This window comes from Pristiophorus japonicus, chromosome 3 (genome assembly GCF_044704955.1).
Source record: "Pristiophorus japonicus isolate sPriJap1 chromosome 3, sPriJap1.hap1, whole genome shotgun sequence".
Lineage (NCBI taxonomy): Eukaryota > Metazoa > Chordata > Chondrichthyes > Pristiophoridae > Pristiophorus > Pristiophorus japonicus.
Window position 1 is genome coordinate 251,527,243 of NC_091979.1, and position 26,164 is coordinate 251,553,406.

At 46.6% G+C, this 26,164-nt stretch overlaps 1 protein-coding gene across 3 annotated transcripts in view; it reads left to right on the forward strand.

Moving 5' to 3' along the window:
• Positions 1–26,164, forward strand: part of rbm20 (RNA binding motif protein 20) — a 423,896-nt gene that overhangs the window by 261,878 nt on the left and 135,854 nt on the right. For all 3 annotated transcript variants that reach the window (XM_070876536.1, XM_070876538.1, XM_070876537.1), the window contains exons 3-5: positions 15,059–15,120; positions 17,311–17,396; positions 18,197–18,282. In XM_070876536.1, the coding sequence (XP_070732637.1) occupies positions 15,059–15,120; positions 17,311–17,396; positions 18,197–18,282 (234 nt within the window). The remainder of the gene's footprint in view (positions 1–15,058; positions 15,121–17,310; positions 17,397–18,196; positions 18,283–26,164) is intronic.

Genomic DNA, 26,164 nt, shown 5'->3' on the forward strand with positions numbered 1-26,164 from the left:
GAACCGGCCGAAGGTAATCCGGAGCCGACGTCGAACCAGCCGAAGGTACTCCGGAGCCGGCATCGAACCGGCCGAAGGTACTCCGGAGCCGACGTCGAACCAACCGAAGGTACTCCGGAGCCAGCGTTGAACCAGCCGAAGGTACTCCGGAGCCGGCGTCGAACCGGCGGAAAGGACTCCGGAGCCGGCGTCGAACCGGCCGATGGTGCTCCGGAGCCGGCGTCGAACCGGCCGAAGGGACTCCGGAGCCAGTGTCGAACCGGCCGAAGGTACTCCGGAGCCGGTGTCGAATCGGCCGAATTACTCAGGAGCCGGCGTCGAACCGGCCGAATTACTCTGGAGCCGGCGTCGAACCGGCCGAAGGTACTCCGGAGCCAGCGTCGAACCGGCCGAAGGTACTCCGGAGCCAGCGTCGAACCGGCCGAAGGGACTCCGGAGCCAGCGTCGAACCGGCCGAAGGGACTCCGGAGCCGGCGTTGAACCGGCCGAATGGACTCCGGAGCCAGCGTCGAACCGGCCGAAGGGACTCCGGAGCCGGCGTTGAACCGGCCGAAGGGACTCCGGAGCCGGCGTCGAACCGGCCGAAGGGATTCCGGAGCCGGCATCGAACCGGCCGAATTACTCCGGAGCCAGCGTCGAACCGGCCGAAGGGACTCCGGAACCGGCGTCAAACCGGCCGAATTACTCTGGAGCCGGCGTCGAACCGGCCGAAGGTACTCTGGAGCCGGCGTCGAACCGGCCGAAGGTACTCTGGAGCCGGCGTCGAACCGGCCGAAGGTACTCCGGAGCCGGCGTCGAACCGGCCGAAGGTACTCCGGAGCCGGCGTCGAACCGGCCGAAGGGACTCCGGAGCTGGCGTCGAACCGGCCGAAGGGACTCCGGAGCCGGCATCGAACCGGCCGAATTACTCCGGAGCCGGCGTCGAACCGGCCGAATGGACTCCGGAGCCGGCGTCGAACCGGCCGAAGGGAATCCGGAGCCGGTGTCGAACCGGCCGAAGGGACTCCGGAGCCGGCGTCGAACCGGCCGAAGGGACTCCGGAGCCGGCGTCGAACCGGCCGAATTACTCCGGAGCCGGTGTCGAACCGGCCGAAGGGACTCCGGAGCCGGCGTCGAACCGGCCGAAGGGACTCCGGAGCCGGCATCGAACCGGCCGAATTACTCCGGAGCCGGCGTCGAACCGGCCGAATGGACTCCGGAGCCGGCGTCGAACCGGCCGAAGGTACTCCGGGACCGCGCTGAACCAGCCGAAGGTACTCCGGAGCCGGCGTCGAACCGGCCGAAGGGACTCCGGAGCCGGCGTCGAACCGGCCGAATTACTCCGGAGCCGGTGTCGAACCGGCCGAAGGGACTCCGGAGCCGGCGTCGAACCGGCCGAATGGACTCCGGAGCCGGCGTCGAACCGGCCGAAGGTACTCCGGGACCGCGCTGAACCAGCCGAAGGTACTCCGGAGCCGGCGTCGAACCGGCCGAAGGGACTCCGGAGCCGGCGTCGAACCGGCCGAAGGGACTCCGGAGCCGGCATCGAACCGGCCGAATTACTCCGGAGCCGGCGTCGAACCGGCCGAAGGTACTCCGGGACCGCGCTGAACCAGCCGAAGGTACTCCGGAGCCGGCGTCGAACCGGCCGAAGGGACTCCGGAGCCGGCGTCGAACCGGCCGAAGGGACTCCGGAGCCGGCGTCGAACCGGCCGAAGGTACTCTGGAGCCAGCGTCGAACCAGCCGAAGGTACCCCGGAGCCGGCGTCGAACCGGCTGAAGGTACCCCGGAGCCGGCATTGAACCGGCCGAATTACTCCGGAGCCGGCGTCGAACCGGCCGAAGGGACTCCGGAGCCGGCGTCGAACCGGCCGAAGGGACTCCGGAGCCGGCGTCGAACCGGCCGAAGGGACTCCGGAGCCGGCGTCGAACCGGCCGAAGGTACCCCGGAGCCGGCGTCGAACCGGCCGAAGGTACCCCGGAGCCGGCATTGAACCGGCCGATGGTACTCCGGGACCGGCGCTGAACCGGCCGAAGGTACCCCGGAGCCGGCATTGAACCGGCCGAAGGTACCCTGGAGCCGGCATTGAACCGGCCGAAGGGACTCCGGGACCGGCGCTGAACCGGCCGAAGGTACCCCGGAGCCGGCGTCGAACCGGCCGAAGGTACCCCGGAGCCGGCATTGAACCGGCCGAAGGGACTCCGGGACCGGCGCTGAACCGGCCAAAGGGACTCCGGGACCGGCGCCGAACCGGCCAAAGGGACTCCGGGACCGGTGCTGAACCGGCCGAAGGGACTCCGGGACCGGCGCTGAACCGGCCAAAGGGACCAAGCTGCCGTATTTTCTTCATGGGGCCGGTATTCCTACTACTGTACTGACTTACATCTGAAACCTCTAATCAACTTTCAATCAACTTTTAAACCCTTAAACAATTTGGGTAAACTTTTATGGCCTACTACTGATTTACATTTTTGACTTTTTAATCAACTTTTAATCAAACCTTTAATCAACCTGTGTAACTTTTTCAAAAATATTTTGGAAATACTTTTAAAATCTTAAACTTTTAAAACAAACTTGGAAACTTTTGAGGAAATTTTTAACCTGAGAAGAAACTTTTTAAAACATCTCTCGGAACCCCAGCGGACAGCTGACCTTCCTAATGCCTGCTCCCCAACCAAGCCTCGGGCCACCTACCATCAATGGCACTACTCGGCGCCGAGCTTGCGGCCAACACCTCGCTGTAGGCAATTAGACTCATACAGTGGTGTCTGGTCTCCAGTCGTCTTGGACCCCCTTACCACTGGACCAAGACCTCGCTCAGCTAAGCCCCTGTGTCTGCCGGTGTGCAGCAGCACCCCACATGATACAATCTTTATCGACTGATAATTCATTCCTACGAATGAAGAATGGATGAATATCTTTGTCTGTTACCTGGTTTGGCCATCCGTTTGCAATATAATCATACACCTTTGACATCACTGGGTCACGTTTGGTTGCTCTACCAACCTCAGCTGTGACCGGCAGTTCATCAATGTATGAAAAATATAACACTTCTTCCCGATCGGGTGTAACTTGTGATGGGGAAGGCAATCTAGACACTGCATCAGCATTACTGTGATCAGCTGATCGTCTGTATTCAATATCATATGTATATACTGAAAAAATCAAAGCCCATCTCTACATTCAGGTTGCAGCTAATGTTGGAACTGGGGACTTTGGATGGAGGATTGCTGTCAGCGGCTTATGGTCTGTAACACTGGTAAACTTATGACCAATCAAGTATTTGTGGAACTTTTTGACCCCAAAAATTAATGCCAAAGCTTCCCTTTCGATTTGCGCATAATTACGCTCACTGGCACCAAGAGTGTGTGAAGCCAAATCAATTGGTCTCTCCTCCCCACTATGTAGTACATGAGAGATCACTGCCCCAACTCCATACGGAGAGGCATCACATGCTAGCTTGATAACCTTAGATACGTCATAGTGAACTAACATGGTGCTCTCTACCAATTTGCTTTTACACTCCTTGAATGCTGTATCGCATTCTTCTGACCACTTCCAATGGACCTATTTTTTCAATAGTTCATTCAGTGGATGTAATACTGTAGCCAAATTTGGTAGGAACTTCCTACAATAGTTCAAAAGACCCAAAAATGATCGAAATTCAGTGACATTCTTGGGAGTAGGTGCATTCCTAATTGCATCCAGCTTTCCCGTGGTTGGATGTAAACCATCTTTGTCTATTCTGTACCCTAAGTACTCCACGGAGTTTTGAAATAACTCACACTTGTGAGCAGACTCTGTGTTTCTCTAGCCGTTTGAGGACTTCATTCAATATGTTATTATGAATTTGCCTATTTGGTGCTGACATTAGTATGTCATCTAAATAACATACTATCCCTTCAATACCTTGCAAAATCTGGTTCATCACCCCTTGGAATATGGCAGGGGCGGAAGACACTCCAAATGGTAGCCTATTAAATTGACATAGGCCTAGATGAATATTTATAGTCAAGCATGAAATGGACTCCTCATCTAGTTCAAGCTGTAAGTAGGCATTCGTAAGATCCAACTTTGAGAAGATCTGACCACCTGTCAGTGTTGTGAACAAATCTTCTACATTTGGCAATGTATTGGGGAGATTACCCTCTAGAACCTGGTTTACAGTTACTTTATAATCACCACACAATCTTACCTTACTATCGGACTTAGGTACAACAACAATGGGTGTAGCCCAATTACATAGATCTATCTTAGAAATAATGGGCCCAAATTTCCCCAAGAGTTGCCCCGTTTTTTTTGGAGTATGTAGCTTTTTTTGGAGTAACTTAAAAATCGCAAATTTCCCCATTTAACCTGCTCCAATGTAAGTCAGTTAGTTAGTTTGTTCTCTCCAAAAGGGGGCGTGACAAGCCACTTACGCCTCTTCTGGCCATAGAAGCAAATTTGGCCAGCTGAAAGTTGCTCCAAACTAACTTAGGCCAGTGTATGTGGCCACTTTTGTAGGCACAGAAAAACCTTACCTACATTTAAGAAATCAACGGCGGTAGCCAGAGATTGGGGGGGGGGGGGCAGTGGGGGATGGCGGGGTGAGTTAAAGGATTCTAGAAGACCTTCAGAACATCAGCACAACATTACAACATCTTCAGCACAACAGCTGCATTATCAAAAATAAATGAAAGATAAATCAGCTACTGAAAATAGAGCAGTCTTACCTTGACGACTGCAGAAAGTACCGGCTAGCCCTCCCTCCAGGGCTAGGAGCGGCAGGCACGCATGACTGCAGGGGTGAGGGATTTTTACTTTTTACAGTTGACCCTAAATGTTGCGTGGTCCTAATGGAGGATGGTTCAGTTTTGATGCAAAATATCTTTTATTGAAAATTTTACAGTGCACTTCAACGACAACAACAACAACAACAACAAAAGCAATAAGTCAAGAAAGGCTGCACCCATCCCTCACCCACATCTCGGGGAAAGTGCACTTCCTCATAGGTTGGTGATAGTGGTGGTGGGGGGTAGGGGGGGGTGGTTGGGGTCCCGTCTTGTGTCTGACCGGTGGCTGGTGCGTGGATTGAAGTGAGAGTGGCATTTGAGTATCCGGCCTTTGTGCCCTTATTGCAGAAGCCAGCTCCCTCATGGCATCTGCCATGGTCTGCACACCCTCTGAAATGCCCGCCCTCACTTCCTATCTTAGTGCAGAGATTTCACCCGATAATGTGGCGACCTCATCACACACCCCACTGACAGCCGCTGCGAGTGATCTTGTGAGGGCATTGGTCTCCTCACCCAATGAAACAACCTGATTATCCTCTGTTGAAGGCTGCATCTCAGGAGAGACTGGTCAGCTTCTCCTTCCCATCACTATGGGTCTGCCTAGTGGCACCCCTCCATTGCAAGGCGCAGGCTGGAACGGTGGGGGACTGGGTGTCCCAAGATGCATTTCCTGATCGCCACTGGGACCCGCGACCTCGGAAGGTGTGAACCCATGGAATGTTGCCAAGGAGCTCACGGAGGGTTCTGGCAGTGTGATGTCCTGTGCTACGTCCTGATCCATATTGCGGTAAGCATTTTCCCGAACACACATTTCCATGGACCCCTCCTCCCCCCACCCGCCTTGGTCTGGAGCGCACACATCTGGATCCTCTGGTGGATCTTCAGGATTTTGAGGAGCATCTTCTTCTTCTGCAAAATACAACAGAACAGTCAAATGGTTAGCAGCACAGGAGTGGGCAGGATGGGTGGCATGAGTAATCTAACACGTAGCAGGCCAGTCAGCAGGTTGATTTGAAGGGCGACTGTGCATTTTAATGACTCACCCTCACCCTCGCGTGTGGGTGCAGCTTGTGCAGAGCTGATTCTTTTTCTGCGGGTGCGACTCAGCAAGGCAGTAACCCTCTGTTCCAGGGGCGACAGTTGGTGCAGATTTGGTGGCCCTCCTCCTGTTCTAGTTCTCTCCCTCTTGTTGTGGGCCAATTTCTTCTGCAAAGATGAAAATATTAATTTTCAGACATGGTGTGCTTCTGATGGGTGGGACACATACAGATGCTCACATTTTCCACTGCAATTCAAGTTAAAGATGAAGATATTACTTACACTCACTACTTGACCAACATCCTGCCATTTCTTCTTGCACTGGCTTCCAGATCTTGCAGTGTTGACCCCAGCGGAGTATTCTTCTGCAACGAGGTTCCATCTTTTTCTCATTTCCTTGGGTGAAACTTTTGACTGACCACTCTTGCTGATATCCAGTTCCAGCCATTTCCCCTCAATAACCATTACTAATTTCTCCACTTCCTCATGGAGGAAATTCTTGGTTCATCTTGCACATTCTTGCGGCATTCGTCTATTGGACTCAAACGCAGGCAATGTTCAAAAATCACACTTACACCTCTCTTACACCTATCCAACACTCCTTTCCACTCCCTCAGCCACACAAAAATCAATATTCAAACTTCACCTTTATATATGCTCCATTACCAATGATTCTGAGGACGCTCTCCCTTTAATTGGCCGATTGGCAAGCTTCCCGTTGCACTGCGCCTGCGCGCAAGCTGAACCACCCATTGCGCATGCGCGCATGCTCAAATGGTCATGCGTCCTCCTCTTGCACTCCACAAAATGCTGGGCCCAAGCCCCGCCCCTCTGCCGGCCGCGTTGAGCAAGCGCGGCCGAAGCTCCGCCCCCCCAGGCTCTGCAGCGCAACGCCGATGGATCTGGATGACGAGGGAGCGACCAAATTGAAAGGTAAATTTTTGGCGCTTTTTTTCCCCCATGAAGTCGGCGCATCACATCTAGCTACGTTGCTCTAAGTGGCTGGGGAAATTTGGGGCCAAAGTTCTCAGTCTATAGTCTTTTGAGTTCTTGCTCAACGTTTTCCTTGAGTGCATATGGTATGGGACGTGGCTTGCAGTAAATAGATCTAGTGTCCTTTTGTACTCTGACACTCACCTTGAAGCTTTGGATCAGACTGCCTGTTCCACAGAACACCTTCGGATAATTCTTGATGACATCATCCTTTGATGCAAATTTAGTTTCAACACGAAAAATCTCACTCCAATCCAGCTTCAGTGATCCCAACCAATTTCTTCCCAGAAAGGCAGGCTTGTCTCCCACCACTTCTAATAGAGGCAAGCTCTGAAATTGATCCTTGTATTTCACCGGTACGGTGATACGATCTACCACAGGAATGTTCTCTCCCGAGTAGCCTAGCAGCTCTATCTTGGATTTCTCCTGTGGGAAATCACGCAATTTGTCGAGATATAGCAACTCCGGTACTACACTCACGGATGCACCAGTGTCACTTTCCATGGGTATCTTGGTTCCTGCAACATCTATGTGGATTATGATACTTTTCGAATCACTGTAAGTTAACGTGCTCCTGATGATGTGTAGCTCTAAAAACTCCTCGTCCTGTTGTTTTTCTTCCATGCTTTGTAGTCTCTGAGGATTTCTATTATAGCTTTAAAGCTGGTTTACCCTTCAGTCAGCATGCCTTCGCATGATGCCCAGTTTTCCTGCAGATGAAACACTCTGCCTTCACATATGAACAACTTTGAGCAATGTGTTGTCCCAGGCACCGATAGCAGGACTTCAATGCTCTGTTACCATTGCCAGTTGCTGAGACCTTGGGGCAGAACTGCCTTTACTTTTAGCCTGCAGGAGATTCACCTCAGTTGTCTGATGACTGGAAATAGTATGAAATTCTCGGGAATATTGGGCAGCCATGTGTCATTGATATAGCTGTCTGACAAGCTAAATCAAAAGTCAAGTTAGGAGTTGTCAATAACTTTCTTCTGATCGCATCATTTTTCATCCCACAAACAAAGTTGTCACGCAATACTCGGTCCTGAAAGTTTCTGAAATTACAGAGAATAGATAACTTTTTAAATTCTACAATGTACTCACTGATATTTTCTTCAGTTAACTGATCTCGTATTCCGAAACAATAACTTTCAGCAATTTCCAGGGGCTCAGGACTGTAGTGCTGTTCTAACTATCTGCTTAAGAGTTGTGTCCTTTGGCTTGACAGGCACAAGCACATTTTTCAGGGTTTCATACACCTCGGGCCCTGCTTCAGTTAAACCTGTTGTCTTTCCAACATCACTCGGTTATGGTTTTCATCATTTGGGACGTCGATGATATTATTTGCGGTGAAAAACATTTCTAGTCGCTCCGCATATGCTCCGAAACTTACACGGTCGCGTTGAAACTCTCTCAAACACCCTATTATTCCCATAGGCGCGGCCATCTGGACTCTGGCAGTTCAGACAAGTGTGCTTGTAATTTACCTTGGATTTGTAGCTGTTAATAAAAACAGAGAAGCTCTCAAAGTCTCTCTGTCGGTTGGCTGAATCCTCCAACAACAAAAATTGCAGCTTTTTTCCCGATTATGCCATTCTCTTCAGCAATTCACAAACACACACACAGCCTTAAGATGGCAGAACACTCCAGAACTCTAGTCAGGTGAACTGTTTCCTCTTTATATGTACACAGCACTGGCTGCAGTGCCACAGTAGTCCACAGGAGGAGCTATATATATTACATATACATAGGAAGACTAGCATTTATTTAATGCTTTCTCACAACTCTCAGAGTTCACATATAATGAATTACTTATTGAAGCGTTTGTTGATGTTATGCAGGCAGATGTGGGAGAAGACATCTTTAGTTCAGGGTCTATCCGTCCTCACATAATAACAATACTCCAAAGTGAAATAAAGACTTGCATTTATATAGCCCGATATCACAGTTATTGAAAATGTCTCAAAGTTCTTTCCATGCAGTGAAATACGGTGACTTGTTATATAAGCAAATCAGCGGCCATTTTGTGCACAGCTTAAGGTGACTGACCATTGTGCGTTTTGATTTTTCACCATTTTCACATTGAAGGCGGAATGGGGTCAGTGTAATTTATATTAAAATGTGCTTTTGAGTTATAGTTTGCTTTCAGATGGTTAAATTCACAGTACAGCCACCTGCTGGGGATGTGCATCAGGCTATGTGTGTCAGACATGGCATCTACCCGGATGGGATCAGACAATGGAAGTTTATTTAAAAAGCATCCCAGCAAACATTCTCCCTTGTGAGTTTTGTAGGAGCTAGTTTCAATGGATCTTCATCCAGAGGGCTCAGTGGCAACTCTACTGGCCAACTTGAGATAAACTAAGGCTCTATCTACTTGCTCAATCTTTGTTAAAGACCCCCAAGGAGTCGGGGTCAAACTGCCAAACATCCTGTTAAGAGGGACCACAAAACAACAAAGGCACACATGTTTAGGGTCAGTTGGTAAGGTCCACCAAGAGAGACAGGTAAGGCCTACCTTAAATTGAGAGCTGACCAGGCCTAGAGCAAGCCTTGGTCTGATTCAGTGATAGCACTGGCCAAAAACAAGTGTTGCTTAGACAACTAACTGGGATAGCATGGCATATTTTTAGAAATAACTAGTCCTATTTACAAATATAGGGGCTAAAGTTACAATGAAGTAAGGTAGGATTTGCTATAACTTTCACTGCGCAGGTTCCTTCACTGACTAAAATAAAGCAGTTTAATGATTGATATCTAGCATCATTCTGCCTTTCAGAAGATTAGAGACCCCATTCATGAGGGCATGTGTGAGGTTCACGACATTCAGCTCCTGTAATAAGGGGTTTCATTGTTTCAAGGTTATACCATCATATGTCTTCATATTGAGTCATGAAAGTAAAGTCCTGATTGTGAGGGACATGTGTTCACTTCTGGGAGAGACTGGTGATACTGATCTGAGAAAATATTACATACTTACATAAAACTATATCATATTTACAGCACAGAAACAGGCCATTTGGCCCAACAGGTTTATGCCGGAGCTTATGCTCCACACGAGCCTCCTCCCACCCTACTTCATCTCTCCCTATATCGACATATCAAATATCTAAGGCAGGCCAAAAAGTGATACCAGAGGAAGCATTGTAGACCAGGGCACCTGCTCTTCTTTGGATTAGTGCAACGTGGGATCTTTAATCAAAGGTTGAGCAAGTAGGTAGGGCCTTGGTTTATCTCAACACGATGCTGGAGTCTCAGTTTAGATTATGTGGTGTAAAGGGCATTAAATTGGCAACGTTCCACCTCAAAGCTCATCTGACCCTTCTATGCTTGCTGAGATATAAGCTCCCAGCAGTTACTTGCTTTTATTTTCTAAAATATGCATCAATTTTGTTTTTCTATTACTGTCATCAAGCTGGTTGCTGGCGATTAAAATCAGTTCACATTTAGTTGGTCTCTTCTGCCAATCAGGGTTGAGAATGCTGTAGTATCTGGAAGTCAGGAATGGTGGAAAAGCATTAAACAAGAGGCAGATACTTCATTCCATTATCCACAAGTTCTGAATACCTCACAGCTCGCTCCCATGGGTTATAAAGCAACTTTTTTTTCTTGCTCCCTTTCTTACAAGTTTCCCCCCTCCTCTTCCTCTCCAGTTGAGGAGCAAGCCAAACTCTGGTATCCTCCCCAAGTGGCTCTCCCTCATGTGTAAGCCTCTACAGTAAGTGTTGGGAGGCAAGTTGAGCACAGAGAGCTCGACACTCTGCTCGTCTGATTAAGCTGCTTATGCCAGCTCTTTGCGAGCTCCTCTTCTGATGACATTGCCTGATCAGCCACTGTATGACTTTCATCAAAAAACATGCATTTACAAAACCAGGCGGCATTGTCGGAAGTGTAGTTGGAAGCATAAAATTACGAAGGGATAGCGACAGATTAAGTGAATGGGCAAAGCTGTGGCAAATGGATTTCAATGTCAGCAAATGTGAGGTCATCCACTTTGGACCTACAAAGGATAGAATAGGATACTTTCTAAATGGCGAAAAGCTAAAAACAGTGGAGGTCCAATGGCTCTTGGGGGTCCAGGTACATAGATCATTAAAATGTCATGAACAGGTGCAGAAAATAATTAACAAGGCTAATGGAATGCTGGCCTTTATATCTAGAGGACCAGAATACAAGGGGGTAAAAGTTATGCTGCAGCTATACAAAACCCTGGTTAGACCACAGCTGGAGTACTGTGAGCAGTTCTGGACACCACACCTTACGATGGACATATTGGCCTTGGAGGGAGTGCAGCGTAGGTTTACCAGAATAATACCCGGACTTCTAGAGTTATGTTAAGTTACGAGGAGATTACACAAACTAGAGTTATATTCCCTAGAATTTAGACGGTTAAGGGGTGATCCGATCAAAGTTTTCAAGATATTAAGGGGAACAGATAGGATAGACAGAGAGAAACTATTTCCGCTGGTTGGGGATTCTAGGACTAGGGGGCAGAGTCTAAAAATTAGAGCCAAACCTTTCAGGACTGAAATTAGGAAACACTTCGACACACAAAGGTGATTCAAGTTTGCAAACGGCAATTAATGTTAGATCAATTGTTAATTTTAAGTCAGAGATTAATAGCTTTTTGTTAACTAAAGGTTTTAAGGGATATGGGCCAATGTCGGGTATATGGAGTTAGGTGGCAGATCAGCCATGATCTCATTGAATGGCAGAATAGACTCGAGGGGCTCAATGTCTTACTCCTGTTCCTATGTTGCTATTTATATAGCACCTTTCATGTTCTCAGAACATCCCAAAGTGCGTCACAGCCAATTCATTATTTTGAAATGTAGTCACTGTGTTGATAGGCAGGCAAATACAGCAGCCAATGTGTACACAGCAAGGTCCCACAAATAGCACTGAGACAAATGACCAGATAATCTGTTTTGGTGGTACAGTACTGGTTGATGGATAACTATTGGCTAGGATACCATGAGAACTCCCTTGCTCTTCTTCCATAATACCATGAGATCCCTGGGTCCACCCAAACTGGAGGGTTGAGCAGGAACAATGAAGTAATTTTGGGTTGGCCTTTAGTAGGTATCAGGGAACGGAGATAGAATCAGGGGCTAAGACATGGAGTTAAAGTGGCAAGGGTCTATCATCACACAATGGAGGTGGCCAATTGGCATTAATACATTTTGTCTTCTCTTCTCTTTTGGAAAAGAGAGGAGAAATCAGCAAGATAAACCACTTATAGATTCCATAGAAAATGAGAAAGAAGTAAAAAGACAAAAAGAGGTTAGTAAAAGGGGAGAAAATAAAAATATATCAATAACAAACTGGTAGCAATGCGGTGGAGGAGGATTTCCTGGAGTGTATTAGGGATGGTTTTCTTGACCAATATGTCGAGGAACCAACTAGAGAGCTGGCCATCCTAGACTGGGTGATGTGTAATGAGAAGGGACTAATTAGCAATCTTGTTGTGCGAGGCCCCTTGGGGAAGAGTGACCATAATATGGTAGAATTCTTTATTAAGATGGAGAGTGACACAGTTAATTCAGAAACTAGGGTCCTGAACTTAAGGAAAGGTAACTTCGGCATGAGGCGTGAATTGGCTAGAATAGACTGGCAAATGATACTTAAAGTGTTGACGGTGGATAGGCAATGGCAAACATTTATAGATCACATGGATGAACTTCAACAATTGTATATCCCTGTCTGGAGTAAAAATAAAACAGGGAAGGTGGCTCAACCGTGGCTAACAAGGGAAATTAAGGATAGTGTTAGATCCAAGGAAGAGGCATATAAATTGGCCAGAAAAAGCAGCAAACCCGAGGACTGGGAGAAATTTAGAATTCAGCAGAGGAGGACAAAGGGTTTAATTAGGAGGGGGGAAATAGAGTATGAGAGGAATCTTGCCGGGAACATAAAAACTGACTGCAAAAGCTTCTATAGATATGTGAAGAAAAAAAGATTAGTGAAGACAAACATAGGTCCCTTGCAGTCGGACTCAGGTGAATTTATAATGGGGAACAAAAAAATGGCAGATAAATGTGAGGTTATCCACTTTGGTGGCAAAAAAACGAAGGCAGAATATTATCTGAATGGCGGCAGATTAGGAAAAGAGGAGGTGCAACGAGACCTGGGTGTCATGGTTCAGCAGTCATTGAAAGTTGGCATGCAGGTATAGCAGGCGGTGAAGAAGGCAAATAGCATGTTGGCCTTCATAGCAAGGGGATTTGAGTATAGGAGCAGGGAGGTCTTACTGCAATTGTACAGGGCCTTGGTGAGGCCGCACATGGAATATTGTGTTCAGTTTTGGTCTCCTAATCTGAGGAAGGATGTTTTTGCTATTGAGGGAGTGCAGCGAAGGTTCACCAGACTGATTCTCGGGATGGCCGGACTGACATATGAGGAGAGACTGGGTCAACTGGGCCTTTATACACTGGAGTTTAGAAGGATGAGAGGGGATCTCATAGAAATGTATAAGATTCTGACAGGACGGGACAGGTTAGATGCGGGAAGAATGTTCCCGATGTTGGGGAAGTCCAGAAGCAGGGAACACAGTCTTAGGATAAGGGGTAGGCCATTTAGGACTGAGATGAGGAGAAACTTCTTCACTCAGAGAGTTGTTAACCTGTGGAATTCCCTGCCGCAGAGAGTTGTTGATGCCAGTTCATTGGATATATTCAAGAGGGAGTTAGATATGGTCCTTACAGCCAAAGGGATCAAGGGGTATGGAGAGAAAGCAGGAAAGGGGTACTGAGGTGAATGATAAGCCATGATCTTATTGAATGGTGGTGCAGGCTTGAAGGGCCGAATGGCCTACTCCTGCACCTATTTTCTATGTTTCTATGTTCCTATGCCACTCTACGGCCTGTGTGACAGACTTTTGCCACTTTAATTCCAAAACTTGTCCCTTGATTCCATCTCCCTTCTTGATGCCCAGTTAAGTTTAACCCAACAATGTGTAACTTCAAGGTCCTGCTCAATACTGGCTGAGGTTCAAAACCCATATCCAGCCCATCATCAAGATCCCTTCGGCTGGTTTTCCTGCTCCTGTTCGCCTCTATTTTCGCCCCGGACGGGCGGTAAACGCGGCGATGAGTTCTTTTGGGTGGGCTTCAAGCTCCCCGCTGGGGTTTTTGGGGTCGGTTTCGGTGGGGCGCGGAGCATCACCGCCCGGAAGAGGCGAGCCGGAGTGCAATGCCCCTGGTTGCGACACAGGCTCAATTTTACAGTCTCGCCCGACCCGTAGCACCCCGTAGTGCGCCCTGCTGTGACCGCCAGTGGAAATGGGCGATCTGACCTGTCGAGGCTGCAGTGGGGTAAGTAATGTCCACCTCAGGTAAGTGTGATTGTTTTTTCTTTTTTTTTGCGATTTATGTTGTGGTGGCGTGGGCTATGTATTTTGAATGTTTTTGGTGGGTTTTTTCAGATTTTATTTTTCCTCCCCAGGTCTCTCTCAGAACGCTCCCAGGCCGGCTGTTTAGCTCAGGATTTTCACTTGCTCAGCTGACCTCACGCCCTAAGAGAGGTGTACAACGCCTCCCTTACCGCTCCACCCCACACTCAGGGCCCAGCTACCCAATTTTGCTGACTGAGGCGCAAACATTTTCCAGGCGGTATCAGGACCGCCCCGTCGTCATTAACGCCTCGAAATCCTAAAAGCTGAAGATCTAACCCCTTACCTCTGAAATGTCACCTGTGTCCACTCCTACCTCACCCTTCTGCCCTGAAAGCCTCATTCATGCCTTTGCCACCTAGCTGTCTCAAAAATGCAGCTGTAATCTCTTTACTGTTTCCAGAACGGCATAAAACTCCAGAGTTCCACTGCAGCTTCTGTCCTGAGGGCTTTTCCAGCACCAGCCTCTTTAATGCTGCCACTGCAGTCAATACCTGTGTCGCCCACCACCACAGCTAGCAATTTTAAACGCCCGTGAGTAAAGCCTAGCCCTTAAATCGTAAAGACATGTAACTTTACTATAGCAGTAGAGGCACCCTGCAGTCTATCCCCAGCATATGCCTGGATTTCCTCTTTGCTGTGTGGGCCTGTACCCAATGGTGCATCCCGTGAGCACCTGAGATAGGTAAAATATGGCCGAGGGGAAGTTTGACTGCTGAGCTCATGGTCCCAGCAAGTTCGCATCTGGTGCGTTCTACTCAAGTTGCCCCAGACAGTGCTTGGAGTAGAAAATTAACACTAGAGGGCATTGAACCCCTTCAACAAGCTTCCATAGAAATGTATAATCAACAATCTTATGCATTTGCTTCTCTTTTATATTGGCAGGATTGGGAACATCATGTCAATGGAAAGCATCACATCCAGAACTGTACACTCTTCTCTGAAAAGTAAGTAGCTTTGTTTGTGGGTGTTAAATAATTATTTTTTTCTTGTGCTCCACAACGACCCATGGTCAACGACCAAATTTCCATCAGTTATAATTATAGATTATCCTTCAGATCACTCACCACAGTGATGAGCTTTGGGTTTGTGCCCATTTTATTAATACTGCTTGTAGTAGATGCCTTGCACATCGCTCAGTTGTGGCTGAGTGGGTAGCACTCTCTCCTCTGAGTCAAAAGTTGTGGGTTTAAGTCCAACTCTGGGGACTTGAGCAAATAAATCTAGGCTGACACTCCAGTGCGGTGCTGAGGGAGTTCTGCACTGTCGCAAGTGCTGTCTTTAGGATGAGACATTAAACCGAGGCCCCATCTGCTCTCTCACGTGGATGTAAAAGATCCCATGGCACTATTTTGAAGAAGAGCAGGGGAGTTATCCCCGGTGTCCTGGCCAATATTTATCCCTCAAAAAACAGGTTATCTGGTCATTATCACATTGCTGTTTGTGGAAGTTGCTGTGTGCAAATTGGCAGCCGTGTTTCCCACATTACAGCAGTGACTACATTCCAAAAGTACTTCATTGGCTGTAAAACACTTGGAGATGTCCGGTGGTCATGAAAGACGCTATATAAATGTAAGTCTTTCTTTCTTTTACACCTGGGTTTTCAGAAAGCAGAGCTCTGTAATTCCTTGAGCACGATGTTTGAGATGTTGTGTTGTATAATTTTCTGTTTGAGGGGCATTTTGTGCATGCGTGACTGCAAACATAAGTTTCCCTTAATTTGTCCCTCCCCTTTCTCATTGTTTTCCCATCACTTTAGAAAGTTGGTTTGGTAAGCTGTTCCCAGACAACTGTCAAAGCCTCTGTCACTCTAATAATTATGGGTTTACTTTCCCTCTGATTTTCCTTCCCTTTCTTTGGGAGAAGAGCTTCAGATCCATTCTGCAAATTCTTTGATGTATATTTTATTGCTCTAATCTCTCTCTAATAGCTTAATTAGCAACTCACTGTGTGGGGAATTTCTGGCACAGACCTGTATTTTCACTAAGTGCCAAAACACATTAATGGTCTGCATCCCCCGCCTTGGGTCCACTTCCATAAGTTACATGTTTACCAGCAAATCTTTGATCTACCAGAGAAAGGGTTGCAAAGTAAGCCCATCAGCACAGTTCAAAGCTGCTCCAGAAAAGCTGAGATGTTCACCAAGTAGCCCTGACATAAACCCAATGAGGCATGGGCAGTATGATAATATGAAAGTAGTCCTTTCAGCTTATCCACAATGTTATGATTTAGTTTTACACAAAAACATCTATCTGAATGATTTTTTATAAAGAATTTCAGTTCTATAAATTACAGCAATTCCTGAAAATTAGAAATGAGAAAATAGTCACCTTTATATATTAGCTATTACATCCTCAGGACAACAACAACAACTTGTATTTATATAGTGTCTTTAACATAGTAAAACGTCCCAAGGCACATCACAGGAGTGTTATAAGACAGAACAAATAAATTTGACATCGAGCCACATAAGAAGAAATTACGGCAGATGATCAAAAGCTTGGTCAAAGAGGTAGGTTTTAAGGAGCGTCTTAAAGGAGGAAAGAGAGGTAGAGAGACGGAGAGGTTTAGGGAGGGAATTCCAGAGCTAGGGGCCTAGGCAGCTGAAGGCACGGCCACCGATGGTTGAGCGATTATAATCAGGGATGCTCAAGAGGGCAGAATTTTAGGAGCGCAGACAGTTTGGGGGGCTGTGATGCTGAATGAGATTACAGAAATAGGGAGGGGAGAGGCCATGAAGGGATTTGTAAACAAGAATGAGAATTTTAAAATCGAAGCGCTGCTTAACCGGGAGCCAATGTAGGTCAGCGAGCACAGGGATGATGGGTGAGCGGGGCTTGGTGCGAGTTAGGACACGGGCAGCCGAGTTTTGGATAACCTCAAGTTTACTATTGGAATACTTTTGAAGTGTAGTCACTGTTGTGAGATAGGCATAATTAAAATGTATCCATATGCGTCTTCCTTACTACAGTTAAGGAAAACAGCCTGTTCTTCCCCTGCAGATACATGGATCTCAGTGGAATACGTCTTTACAGCTTCTGAGATACCTGAGCCATGGAAGGGGTTATCTTATGTATTTCTGTCATTCTACCTGTGTTGTTCTTCATTTTTATTGTACATTCTGATTTTAATCCTAGTTCAGGCATTGGGCCAACTAATTTTACAAGATCAACAAATGGAGGTGTCAACTCATGTGGAACCAGTACGAGTTTGAATCTTTCCGGTAATCAATCTAAATCTATTATATATCTGTGCACTCCTCTGGTGCAGAAAAAAAAATCTCACGTTAAACACAATTTACAGTCCATGTAATGTTAATTGTGCATAGTTGACTAATGTTAAATACAGCTTTGTGTTGAATTTAACGTCAAGTCCTTAACAACAGTGTTGATGCTGGAGGAAAATGTGGAAAATATTTTATCAATTGTAAGTGGATTGGGTGTGGAAAGAATGAGTATCCCAGTGCAGTAATGTAGTCTCTATTAAGTCATCCATCTGTAGTTCACTGAACCTTACTTGTACAGTGTTGAAATTCTCTAGTTCAATGGTGATGTAAGGGTGTGACTTCCATTGCAATGATGTAAAATTTGTCAGATAAAATCTAGGGTTAGGGGGTACCTGGTGCAGGTATTCTCATCTTGGTTGGGTATGATGCTACATGGATCTCCTAGACACTTTTTAAACCTACCTGGAGTTCATTTAAACATGCCAGTGTGGACACTCCCGCCATTTTTCCTCCCTACTTTCCTGGGGAGAAGCCATTGGTCTCTGCTGAGCACTGCTCCAGCACAGGATGGGAGAGGTGGGAACTAGTCGTGTGGGGATATTGGGCAAGATTCCAAGTCCCATTAATCCCATTGTGGCACTGCAGGTTGGTCCTGTTTCAGTAAATCCACCCAATGAAAAATGGCCCTTTATTGTTTGTAAGCTTACTGCAACACAATTGCAGGATCCAGAATAGCATTCTGATATCTAGATGAACATCCCTAATTTTACTTCACTCTATTGTCCTTTATCATTTAGACCTTCCATCAGATGGCAGCCAAGCTCACTTGAGGACATTTCCCCAACCAAGTCATGGATTCTCTTCACCACCTTCTGGGTCCAAGGTAGTTGCATTCCTGGATTTTCAACAGTTATACAATTCACCTTAGCATAATTTTCTATTTCCTTTTTTGAAAAATTATCAGCATGTGGGCAATGCTGGCTAGACGTATTGTTGCCCATCCATGAAGGGTGGTGGGCCTTCATAGTGATTTCTGTTTCACAATTGAGTGACTCGCTAAGCTACTTCAGAGGGTGTTGAAAGACAACCACATAGAATGGATATGGCAGATTCCCTTCCCTGAAGGGCGTTAATGAATCAGTTGGGTGTTTGTGACAATATAACAGCTTTCAATGATCATTTTTAAGGTAGTAACACACATTATTAAATTCCGTTTCACAACTTGCCATGGTGGGATTTGAACTCATGACTGCTGGGTTTGCTAGCCCAGAACCAGAACCAGAACCATAGCCACTGCGCTACTATTAGCTTGCATTGAAGGCAGTTCAGAGAAGGTTCACAAGGTTGATTCCTGAGATGAAGGGGTTGTTTTATGAGTAGGTTGGGCCTATACTCATTGGAGTTTAGAAGAATGAGAGGTAATCTTATTGAAACGTATAAGATTCTGAAGGGGCTTGATAAGGTAGATGCAGAGAGGATATTTCCCCTGGTGGGGCAATCTAGAACTAGAGAGCATAGTTTCAGAATAAGGAGTCACCCATTTAAAATGGAAATGAGGAGGAATTTCTTCACTCAGAGGGTCGTGAATCTTTGGAATTCTCTACTCCAGAGAGCTGTGGAGGTTGGGTCATTGATTATATTTAAGGTGGAGATAGACAGATCTTTGAATGATAAGGGAGTCAAGGGTTATGAGGAGCTGGCAGGGAAGTGGAGTTGAGGCCAAGATCAGATCAGCCATGATCTTATTGAATGGCGGAGCAGGCTCGAGGGACCAAATGGCTTACTCCTGCTCCTATTTCTTATGTTCTTATGTTCTTATTACTAATACTGTAATATAGCTCCACCTTATGGACTACTCCTGCACCTAGTCGACTACTGTGGTAATGCAGCCATTGCTGTTTTCACAATGAAGGTATCAGGTGACAGATCACCTGACAAGTTCCTGTGTTAATGAAGCCATCTTGCAGTCTGTGTGTGCTGTGAGGGTGTAAAGAATATATCACATTGGCGATGAAGGATAGGATAATTGGATTCCCTAGCTGAAATTTTTGTTGGTGGATGATTCCAGCCAAACAGAGAGACTAGAGAGTTGCTTTGTTTGCAGAACAGCTAAAAATCCAAGATAAATTACAAGCACACTTGGCTGAATTGCCAGTGTCATATATCCTACATGGTTACTGCTTGTACTATTATAAGGTGTGCCACCAGGGGGCACCTCAGTGGGAGACTTGTAGATTAGGTGTGCCAGGCCTAGTATAAAAGGCAGACCACCAGGTGTGATCCTCACTCTGAAGTTATCAATAAAGGACTAAGGTCACTACAGTTCAAGTACAACACATTGCCTCATGGAGTCATTACCGGAGCATCTAAAGACATAACAATTGGCGATGAGCTTATGGACCTTCACGCGAAAATGACTACCCTTGGTACGTTGCAGCAGTTTGCCGATGGTGATGATTGGGACATTTTTGTGGAGAGGCTCGACCATTTCTTCACAGCAAACGACCTGGCAGGCGACAATCCAGTCACATTGGCTGATAAGTGCAGAGCTATCCTGCTAACCAGTTGTGGGCACACTGTCTATGGCCTCGTCAGGGACATGCTGGCACCAGCGAAGACAATGACCAAGACATACAAGGAGCTTGTAACGCTGATCCAAAAACAACTCAAGCCCAAAGAGAGCATCCTCACAGCCAGACACCAGTTTTATACACACCGACGGCCCGAAGGCCAGGAAATCGCGAAATATGCTGCAGACCTCAGGAGGCTGGCGGCACCGTGTGATTTCGGCGACCACCTCACCGAAGCGCTGGGGGATATCTTTGTCATCAGAATCGGCCATGAGGGCCTTCTTCACAGGCTACTATCTGTGGATACCACAGTCACACTGCAGAAGGCCATCACCATGAGCCAGGCATTCATGACCTCGACCTGTGGCTCTAGGCAGATGACTCATCCTCAGGACTCAAACCCGGCAAGTACTGTACACAGACTGGTGCCTTTTAGAGGCTGGACTGTAGAATGTGAACCTTCTCAGGGAAGAGAGGACAGGCCCCCGAGTCCCTTAACTCAGAGTCCGCCAAGGGGGGTTAATCGAGTAGCTCCATGCTGGCGTTGTGGAGAGAATCACAGGGTTCACCAGTGCCATTTTAAAGATTACATATGTAAAGGTTGCAACACAAAGGTCCACCTCCAGCGAATGTGTAAAAGAAATATGACTCACTGTGTTGATGAAGAGTCTGCAGATGGCCATGAATCCAGCGCAGATTATGAAGCGATAGTCAGAGAGGCAGCTCAGCCCCACGATGAGGTATATAGCATGTTTACCTGCTCCACCGAGTGTTCCCCATTGAGGATGGAAGTTGAGATAAACGGCATTCCAGTCTTCATGGAAGTGGACACGGGAGTGAGCCAGTCAGTATTGAATCAAGAAGCCTTTGAGAGGCAATGGGACAATAAAGCTGAATGACCCAAGTTGGTCCCGGTTCAGGGAAAGCTGCGCAACTACACCAATGAATTATCCCAGTCGTTGGTATTGCAGATGGAAAGGTACTCCATGATGGCGAGGTGTACAGGTTACCCCTGTGGATTGTTGCAGGTGATGAACCAACACTACTTGGAAGCAGGTGGATGGAGAAGATTAATTGGAGTTGGGAAGATTTCATCCCTCCAGCGATCGACATCCTCTGCGCTCAGAGGCAAAGCAAGCCCATACCTGAGGGTAGACCCAGTACCAGAGAGCAGACCAGCACAGCACCCGAGGCACAGACTGCTCAGTACGACTGCGTGGAGATGATCCAGCTGAGACAACCCGAACGCACCTTCCAGGCTCCAGTAGCAGGACTCCGGTGGAAAAAAAATCGGATCCAAAGGCGACTTCCCAGCTTCGGTGGCAGAACCTGGGGAGAAGAGGATCACAGCAGTCGACATCATGGATGGAGGAAAGATGGCGCCCAAACCACGAGGTGATGCGCTGAAGAAAAAGATGGCAGCGGCCGGACCACGAGGTGCAGCGCTGATGGAGCAACACATGGCACCAAGCGAAGAAGAGGATTAGGGTAAAGATAGCAAGGCTCTCTTAAAGGAGGCCTGCAACTCACCACACTTAAAGGGACAGTTCCACACTCTCAATCAATGTGAGCAACTGTGAGTTAATGTAAAATGTGCAATTGATGATCAGAGTTGTGTACATGCAATAAGCAAAGAAAAGTCTCAAGGTAATAGCAACTGTGAGTTAGATGTAAAATGTGTAATTAATGATCAGAGCTGTGTACATGCAATAAGAAAAGAAAAGTCGCGTGATCGTGATCGGAGCTACAGATTATTTACAATAAGTAATGAAACGTTGTGCGATGTAGGATTTCAACTGCATACAGTCAATGCAGCAGGCAGACACCCATCGGGAGCACACAGGTCCAGCGAGCTACCCAATGTAGTAGCCTGCGTCCCTGGGACCAGAGTTATGCACCATGGAATGTGGCCACAAGCAGCCAATACATACAAGCTGCAGAACAAGCGATCTCAGGAGGGCAATGGCACCGGTATCGATACCCTGCCCCTGATCGGCTCCACCTCTCAGGTACCCGATGGCACCAACCGCCATGAACCTGAAAGAGCAAACCGTACTAAGGCGCAGCCCCCAGACCCTATCGCCACCAAAGCTACACCCGCAACAGTTCTTCCAAATGGGACCGGGACCAGCCAGGATCCCAAACTAAATAACGCCCAGGCAAGCGAGTCAGCAGTTCCCTGTGCACTGCTAGACGACTGTTCCTCAGGGAGCAGCAGCAACCCGGGGCGCAAGGAAAGGACAGGGAGGTCACAGGCATCTATGAACCTGCCCGATGCTAGAAGCAGCGGCAAAGGCCCCGAGAGCAGGCAACTTGAGCCAACCGGGTTCCCACTGCCAGCACTGGGCACCTCGCCGCCACCAGACTACCTGGACACCATCCAGCAGTTCTGGCACTAGTTTGTCCTCACGCACCCGTGCTGACCCCAAGTATATATCAAGTATGTACCTCACCAGTCAAATGTACTTGTCTCACAACTGTACTACAAATGTAATGATGTAAATGCAAATATTTTTTTCTGGACTTGAATGTATATGAATGTAATGAGCCACCGGCATAATCTATATGGGGGGAGAGAATGGAGTGCTCCTGGACGGACAAACAGAAACCACCAGCTCCTCCACTGCCAACGAAACACCACCTACTCACCCAAGATGGAAAAGACCCTCCAAGGGTCAACCAGATAGAGCTAAGCCCAGAGCGCAGTCAATGCATGAAAGCGATTTGCACTAAAGGCTTGGGGGAGAGTGATGTCATGTATCCTACATGGTTACTGCTTGTACTATTACAAGGTGTGCCACCAGGGGGCACCTCAGTGGGAGACTTGTAGGTTACCTGTACAGGTGTTCCAGGCCCAGTATAAAAGGCAGGCCACCAGGTGTGATCCTCACTCTGGAGTTATCAATAAAGGACTAAGGTCACTACAGTTCAAGTACAACACATTGACTCGTGGAATCATTATCAGAGCATTTACCTACATAACAGCCAGAGTCCAGATGGCCGCGCCTATGGGAATAATAGGATGCTTGGGTGAATTCCATCACAACTGTGAAACTTTCGGAGTGTATGTGGAGCACTAGAAATATTTTTCACTGCGAATAGTATCATCGAAGTCCCCGATGATGAAAACCGTAACTGGGTGATGTTGGAAAGAAAACGGGCTATTTTCTTGACTGAAGCAGGCCCCGAGGTGTATGAAAGTCTAAAAAAGATTGCTTGTTCTTGTCAAGCCACATCACTTACAGAGATTCTAAGCAAGTTAGAACAGCACTACAGCCTTGAGGCCCTGGAAATTGCTGAAAGTTATTGTTTTGGAATACGAGATCAATTTATTGATGAAAGTATCAGTGAGTACATTGTAGCATTAAAGAAGCTATCTATTCACTGTCATTTCGGAAACTTTCAGGACCGAGCATTGCGTGACTGCTTTGTTTGTAGGATGAAAAATGAAACGATCAGAAGAAAGTTGTTGACAACTCCTAACTTGACTTTTGATTTAGCTTGTCAGACAGCTATGTCAATGGACATGGCCGACTAATATTCCCGATAATTTCATACCATTTCCAGCCATCAGACAACCGAGGTGAATCGCCAGCAGGTTAAAAGTAAAGGCAGTTGGGCCCCAAGGTCTCAGCAACTGGCAATGGTAACCGAGCATTGAAGTCATACTATCGGTGCCTGGGACAACGCATTGCTCAAAGTTGTCCATATATGAAGACAGAGTGTTTCTTCTGCATGAAAACTGGGCATCTTGCAAAGGCATGCTGACTGAAGAGTAAACCAACTTTCAAGGCTATAAGTAGAAATCCCCAGACAGTACACAGCATGGAAGAAAGGCAACAGGATGAAGAGATACACGTCATCAGGAGCACGAGAGTAATTAACAGCGATTCGAAAAGTATCATCATCCAAGTAGATGTTGCAGGAACAAGGATACCCATGGAAATCGACACTGGTGCATCCGTGAGCGTAATACTGGAATTACTATATCTCGACAAATTGTGTGATTTCCATTGGAGAAATCCAAGATAGATCTGCGAGGCTACCCAGGAGAACATATTCCTGTGGTAGGTCATATCGCCGTACCGATGAAATACAAGGATCAATTTCAGAGCTTGCCTCTCTTAGTGGTGGCAGGAGACAAGGAGTAAAAATGTCCCAAGGTGCTTCATAGAGACTTAAGAGGCAAAAAATGACACTGCTGTAGCTGCATAACATTTTTGAGCAATGATTAAGGATGTGACGACAGTATTCCTGGAATCACTTCTATTGTGTTTAGAAGATCATCTAAACCAGCCACTTCCCTTGGGTCGTTGCTTATGAGAGCAGGTGTTGTGTGACATTGGCCTCCCACTGAGTTGAAGATTTATTGCTGCTCCACCCCTCACTGCATCTGTATTTTTTATACAACTCCTTTGTCTCCAGTGTCTCAATGGACCTTAGACATTATGTTGACTGTCTTAGCAATTTTTCAGTTTCTGGCTCTTCATGGGAGTCATGCTTGGCCTTTGGTAAATAAGCTGCTCATTAATTCTATTGACCTTCAAGAGAATGTCGACTTCTTCAGGGCCAAGGTTATCTTTTGTAAAGCATATGCACCATTTTGAAGAAGGATCAACAAATTCCAAGAGATACAACCATTTTTCAAGTGGGCATATTATGTCATTCATGGACAGTGAGACATTAATAGTCTGTACCTCAGTTATCCATGTTTTCAATTATCTGCAAGAATATTCCTGAGAGTTGGCAGACAACTAGGAGTCAAAAGTGCCAGCATTTTTTTCTTTCAAAATGATCTTGTCAGCAGGAGCAATAGAGGTAGGTGCAGTGGGATGCATCTCCGCCCCTGCCTCAGCTCATCTTCTGTTGGAACCCTCATCCATGCCTTTGTTACCTCTCAACTCGACTAATCCAATGCTCTCCTGGCCAGTCACCCACCTTGCACCTTCTGTAAAATTGAAGTAAGCTAATACCAAGTTCCGTTCACCCATCACCCTGGTGCTCACTGACCTACATTGGCTCCCGGTCCAGCAATGCCTTGATTTTAAAATTCTCATCCTTGTGTTCAAATACCTCACACCTTCCTATCTCTGTCACCTTCTCCAGCCCTACGACACTCCGAGATCTCTGCGCTCCTCCTATTCTGGCCTCTTGCGCATCCCCAATTTTATTCACTCTACCATTGGCGGCCGTGCCTTCAGCTACCTAAGGTCTAAACTCTGGAATTCCCTGCCTAAACCTCTCTGCCTCTCTCTCCTCCTTTAAGACACTCCTTAAAACCCACCTCTTTGGCCATGCTTTTGGCCATCTATCCAATATCTCCTTATGTAACTCGGTGTCAAATTTTGTTTGATAATCGCTCCTTGGGACATTTTAACACATTAAAGGTGCTAAATAAATGAAAGTTGTTGTTATTTGATATGACAAAGGCAACGAGAGACAAAGCCGTCAGAATTCAGAGCAGCTATTGCTTTGAGGATTCTTCATTATCCAGCCGGGAGACTGGGTCCTGATCCATTATGGCGGATGATCAAGGATGGAATAGAATTGGTTTCACATTGCACTGTGGACGTGTATTTTTATGCACACATTTTTTTTAAATCACTCAATACATCCACAGGTTGGAAATGAATTACATGCAAATCCATCCTTTTTATCCTAAATAGCATCTGAGAGTTCTTTGTCATTTCCAATTTATTTCATATTAGTATCGGTCTTGTCTAATTAAAATTTACCTATCAAGGGTAAAAAAAAATCTAACATAAATAAGAACTGTATCACTATCCAATTTATATAAGCTTTTATTGTTCAGATTGTCAAATAACCTTTTATAAACTTAATGTATCTTTTTATAACCCCATCATTTTTATTAAATGCAGGGCACTCATTGCTATAAAAAAATGTTCATGCAAAAGTCAAGCATTACATATTCATTTTTAAATTATTATTTGCAATTTACTGTTAACATGGTTTAAGTAAAACATTAAAGAATTACATGCAATGCGGGATATTCATTGCTCCAATAAAAATTTGCATGCATCAGTAAAATATAAAGTATAAAATATAAGCATTAAAAGATAAAATACAACTTACTCTCGCTGCACCCACTAAACTATTCCAGCGTTTACGGCACTGATCAGACGACCTCGATTCATTGGAAACGGAGGACACCCCCGCAGCAATCTCCCCCCATAG